Source organism: Malaclemys terrapin, chromosome 5, assembly GCF_027887155.1.
Source record: "Malaclemys terrapin pileata isolate rMalTer1 chromosome 5, rMalTer1.hap1, whole genome shotgun sequence".
Lineage (NCBI taxonomy): Eukaryota > Metazoa > Chordata > Testudines > Emydidae > Malaclemys > Malaclemys terrapin.
Window position 1 is genome coordinate 124,125,752 of NC_071509.1, and position 5,224 is coordinate 124,130,975.

General features: G+C 50.3%; 1 protein-coding gene across 1 annotated transcript; it reads left to right on the plus strand.

Annotated features, from left to right (window-relative positions):
- The first annotated feature begins 470 nt into the window (after nt 1–470).
- On the plus strand, nt 471–1,397 carry ATOH1 (atonal bHLH transcription factor 1). Its single transcript, XM_054028906.1, has one exon. It carries the CDS (start codon nt 471–473, stop codon nt 1,395–1,397), a length of 927 nt encoding a protein of 308 aa, XP_053884881.1.
- The last annotated feature ends 3,827 nt before the right edge of the window (nt 1,398–5,224 follow it).

Consider the following 5,224-nt stretch of genomic DNA (forward strand, 5'->3'; position numbering starts at 1 on the left):
CCTCGCAGCCCCCCCCCCCCGCGTGGGGGAGGGGAGGAGTATTGCTGTCTAGGTCACATCCCCGGAGTCTCCTCTGCAACTTTTCCCTCCCCCGGAGCGAGCCAAGCCCCTCCTGCCATTGGCTCCCAGCACGCGACAGACCCGCGCGCTCCATTGGCTGAGCCGCCACGCGACCGGCGCGAGGAGGGCGGGAGGCAGAGGGTGGGGCGCGAGGAGGCGGGAGGCGGGTGGGGGGGGGGACCCCGGCGCGTGCCGCTTTTTAAAGGGGGCGCAGCGCCGTCCGCAACCGGAGAAGGCTGGTTGCACGCGAGCGGTGTGTGCGCCCGAGGTCCCCGGAGCCAGGGTAGAGGTGGGGGGGGGGGCGCGTGGGAGAGGCGGGGGGCGCGTGCAGCAGAACTCGCCAGGGCTGTTCTGCCCCATCTCGTGCTTCCCCGCTTCCCAGCCCGCTTTGGTCTGCAGCGCCCGGCGCGATGAGCCACCTGCGGGCGGCCGCCGCCGAGTGGGTGGAAGGCGGCAGGGACTTGGGGGCCCAGGAGCAGCTGGAGCAGACTCTCCTAGGGCAGGAGCATCCCGGTTGCGGTTTCCCCCCTGCTTGGCTGGGCATGTGCTGCCCGGCACGCGTCCCCGTAGCCGCCGCCGCCTCCCCCAGATACCTGCTGCCCGGAGCAGCGGAGGAGGAGGAGGAGGAGCCGCTGGAGGCGGGGGGAGCCGAGCAGCACCTGGGCGGCTGCAGCAGCAGGAGCGGCCCCTCGGGGAAACTGTGCAAGCTGCCAGGGGGCGTCCCGTCGGCGGAAGGGGTGTCGGGCTGCGGCAGGCAGCGCGCCCCGTCCGGGGGGCTCCGGCAGCAGGTGAGCGGCGTGCAGAAGCAGCGACGGCTGGCGGCCAACGCCCGGGAGCGGCGGCGGATGCACGGGCTGAACCACGCCTTCGACCAGCTGCGCAATGTCATCCCCTCTTTCAACAACGACAAGAAGCTGTCCAAGTACGAGACCCTGCAGATGGCGCAGATCTATATTAGCGCGCTGGCCGAGCTGTTGCACAGCCCGGCCGCGCCCGCCGACACCCCGGGCAAGGGCGAGCACCGCGCGACGCCCCACGAGGCAACCGGAGCAGAGGCCGGAGCTGCAGGGCAAGGACAGGGGCAGCAGCAGAGACCCTCGCCCTCCGGCCACTGCAGGACTCGCTTCCCCCAGCAGTCGGCTGCGGGGGGCTACTCCGTGCCGCTGGACCCTCTGCACTTCTCCTTCCAGGAGAGCGCCCTGATGGCACAGAAAGCCCCCTCCCCGGCCCTCCTCGGCCAGCCGCAGGAGAGGAGCAAACCATCGCCCAGGTCCCACAGGAGCGATGGAGAGTTCTCGCCCCGCTCCCACTACAGTGACTCTGATGAGGCCAGCTAGGGAGGGAGCCCAGCAGCACCACGGGGGCGACAGGGGCAGAGCCACAACCAGAGCTGTCCCAGTCTGCCACGGGCCGCGGGGAGGAGGGGGGGGGGGCGAAAAAGGGGCGCTATGACTTCTGAAAACTTTGCCATGTATCTGCTTCCGCTGTTAAACTAGACCACAAAAGGCTGTTAAAAATAGCATCGATTCCTTTAGCTTATGAATCTCCAGCCTTCTCCTTGGTTGGTCTATGGGAATGGCTATTTTGTGATTCAGTGTCCCCTTTATCCACCCCATCCCGTTTCCCTTTCTTTGCATACGGATTGTTATTTCTCTCTCCCCGTCCCCCCCCCCCCCCCCCTTCCCCAACCAACGTGTTGCCTTGTAATTCGGAGCTTCACTTGCATTGCTCGCGAATAGCAAATGCACTGTGAACACTTACCTTGCTAAAATTGAATTACCGTTTGTGTCTGCACAGATACTTACACAAAAGTCTTCCGAAATGCCGGTCCAGTTTCCGAATTTTATTGTTATGGAAACAAACAAACAAAAACAGATTGTAAATAGCATAGTCTGTGCTGTAAATACCAGAGAAAAGGCGGATTTTTAAATGTCCCGTGTTGATGTTGGCATCTTCTGGGGAAACTTGGCGCAAGCACTTTATCAGCGGCTGGAGATGCGGCTTCTAGAGGAAAGCAACTAACTGCCAATTGGAGACCATTATTTAATTTAGCCACTTACAGTCCTTAAGCTCTTCAAGTGTCAAAGTTTTATGTGAATTTTATTTTGCTTTTGTGATATTAGGAAACTTATTTATTACGGAGTGTTTGCTACTATTTCTGCTTTTGTTTTTTTTTTTTAACTTTTCTACAAGAACGTTTTGGTTTTTTAATTGAGCAAAGCCATCTGCCATTGTTTTCTGTAATTTTTGAGATCAAATAAATATGGGGGGGAAGATTGGTTGGGCTATTATTTTTCAGAAGCCATAATAAAAAATATACAGAACACTTGTATTTCAAAATGAGTACTGATCTCTTTAAAAGGGCTCTTTCTGAATATTCTGACATACATCGCCATGAGATGGCTGGGGGTGGGGGGGTGCATTTGATTTAGATCGCGTGGATCTGTAGGATATCAGAATTTACATCATGTCTGGTTTCAATTCTCTAATTTGCACCTGTGTGTGGAAAACAAACAAACAAAACCCTCTGATATTTAGACCTACTCCAAAACTATGAATTGTATAATGAACGGCATTAATCACTTAAGACTACAACAATACTCTCTTTATCAATAGTTCTTTTAACCTATTCCTGATTCTAACAGGTAACACTCTTCCCTTTTGGGGTTAGGAAAGAGAGGATTTGTCCCGGCACTAAAATTTCCCATTGCAACAGGTGAGCGTTGCCTGAGTTCGGATTGCAGGATGGGACCCCTCTCGGTGTTCTGCTCTCTGAGGGACTCGTCCTGCTCCCCCTCACGTTAATTGTTCAAATTCCGTTCTCTATTACACCGGTGTAACTAAAACCAACAACAGTGGCACAACCGCAAAACTCCCGTTGACTTCAATGGGAACGGGAGTGAGCGCATTGTCTCGGAGCAGTTGCCCTGATGAGCCGTGGCATGAGCATAGCTGGTTCTGGTGTAACCATGCTCATCGCATGAGAAGAGGGAACTACTGTACAATCCCCTCGTGGGCTAGAGGGAGCCTTAAACTGAAGTTGGTTAGGAGTTCTGGAAGCCGCGTACACTAATTGGAAAGCTGAACAGACTTGCAATAATGATTTGAAAGGGCGGGTCACGAGCGCTGCACGGGTAGTTTGCCCTTTCTTCTCCTAGCTCTGGGTATGAAGTGACTTGCCCCGGTGGTCCTTACTGAGGCAAAAGTAGTTCAAGAAGAGCGGCTTGCAGTTCTCGAGCAAGTTTCGGAGCAAGTTCTAAAGGAAAAAATATAATCACTTCGGGCTATAAAAGTCGAGAGTATTCATCTGTCAAAAAGCTAAAACCTATTGGTGTACCGTATTTTTAATGAGGACTATTTCTACTATCGTATTTCCAATGAGGATTCTAACGTGCGTGAAAATCTGGACGTCCTGAAAGCCATAAAGAGGGTCCAGCTACTGTTGAAATGTGGACCTGTAGCCCAAAGGTATTTACTTACCGCAAATAAAACAGGCGGGCTGCTGCTCATGTCTATTGGAGAGCTACCCTGAGGGCTTAAAACGAAAATTTTCCTTGGGTGCCATACCTTAACATAGCTGCGCCTCTCAATGTGGTGTCTCCCTGTAACGCGGACCAACATTTACTATGGATGCAACTCTCCAAAGTGCTCAATTTAAAAATCAAGTTTGAGGTTTGGAAATCAAGTCAGCGCCTTGTTCTGGGTTTAAGGTTTTGAGGCGTGCTCCACTGAAGTGCAAATCTCTCGCCTCTTTCAGTGATGCAGGGACCGGGCCATTACTTTGTCTTGTAGGGTCGGATTCTTGAGACACCGGCCCAAATCCTTCCCCAAGTAAGTAATGCCTTAACTTCACTCTTACACTCCATTAACAAGCTGTAACATATTGCTGCAGGTTGCTATAATCTCATTAATATTTTGGAAACTTGAATATTGAGTATTCGCCCGAGGAAAGGAGAGCAGGATTTGACCCAGTGTCCTTAATCAATTTCTTTAAAAAATAAATAAATAAAAACCCTAGTGTGGAAATCCACCGAGGATTTCTCCTGCAGTTCTCACAAAGGCAAGACTTCCAATGAACACAAGCACCAGACACTGAACTCAACGTCAATTTTGCATGAGTAAAGAGTACCGAATCCATCAACCGGAGACGGTCTCTTTCTACACGGGCTTCTTCCTTCTCCACTGCGTTATTTTCGTGCTTTCAGCAGGTGAAACCTCACCTAGGTCTAACTGACAATCAATTAAACTGCTCCGGTAGGTGTGCCGATAGCAAGCAGGCAGTCTGCAAGAAGCAGGTGATCGTGACGCTTTCCAGGAAAGAGATCATGCACCTGTCCCCTTGATAACCTTTTGCACTGCCGGGTTTGCTGTGCTGCAGATAAACATCTTCGGCTGGCTTAAACGAATCAAGTCACTGCTTCCACACTAACGCTCCAACTGCTAGGGATATATTTACCAACCTGGGTAGGGTGAAAAGTTCATCAGCAGGGTCATTTCACTTTCCAAACTTCACGATTGTTTCCGGGTTTATATTTTTGATTACTTTTTTCTAAAATGTTGAGGTTTTCATAGTAGTTAATAGGCAGCAAGCATTTGACTTTCAGCCCAGAAAACTCTTAAAATCATCGTGCTGTACATAGATCTACCATAGAAATATATCACTCGGTGCTTTAAACAAGATTAATTTTTTTAAAAAGTTCACATATGTAGTGAATGATGCAACACGGGGGATTAGCGTTGTGATATATTATCAATTTAATTGAACTGGTCCAGCTATGTCTTTGTCACGCGCATACACACAAATATATGCGCGTGACAGTGTGGGGAAAGATGTGGGAAACTATTTTCATTTTTTTTTCAGAAGGTTTTTCTCATTTCATCCAAACAAAAAATCTGACACAAGCTATTTGTGAGTGCAAAGTGATTTGAAAAGCCTACATAAAATAATCCACGCTAATAGGAAATGTTCTAGCTATTGACCAATCAACTGTACCATGCAGTGTGTTAATCTTCACATCTATAGTTGGGGATTCAGTTTTTTTTTTTCTAGACACTTCTTTGAAAGAGATACATAGACACATTTCCATTTTAAGGTTCTGCTATAGAGTTTGCATAACAAACGTTTGGCAGCTCACACTCTTACACTCCATTAACAAGCTGTAAC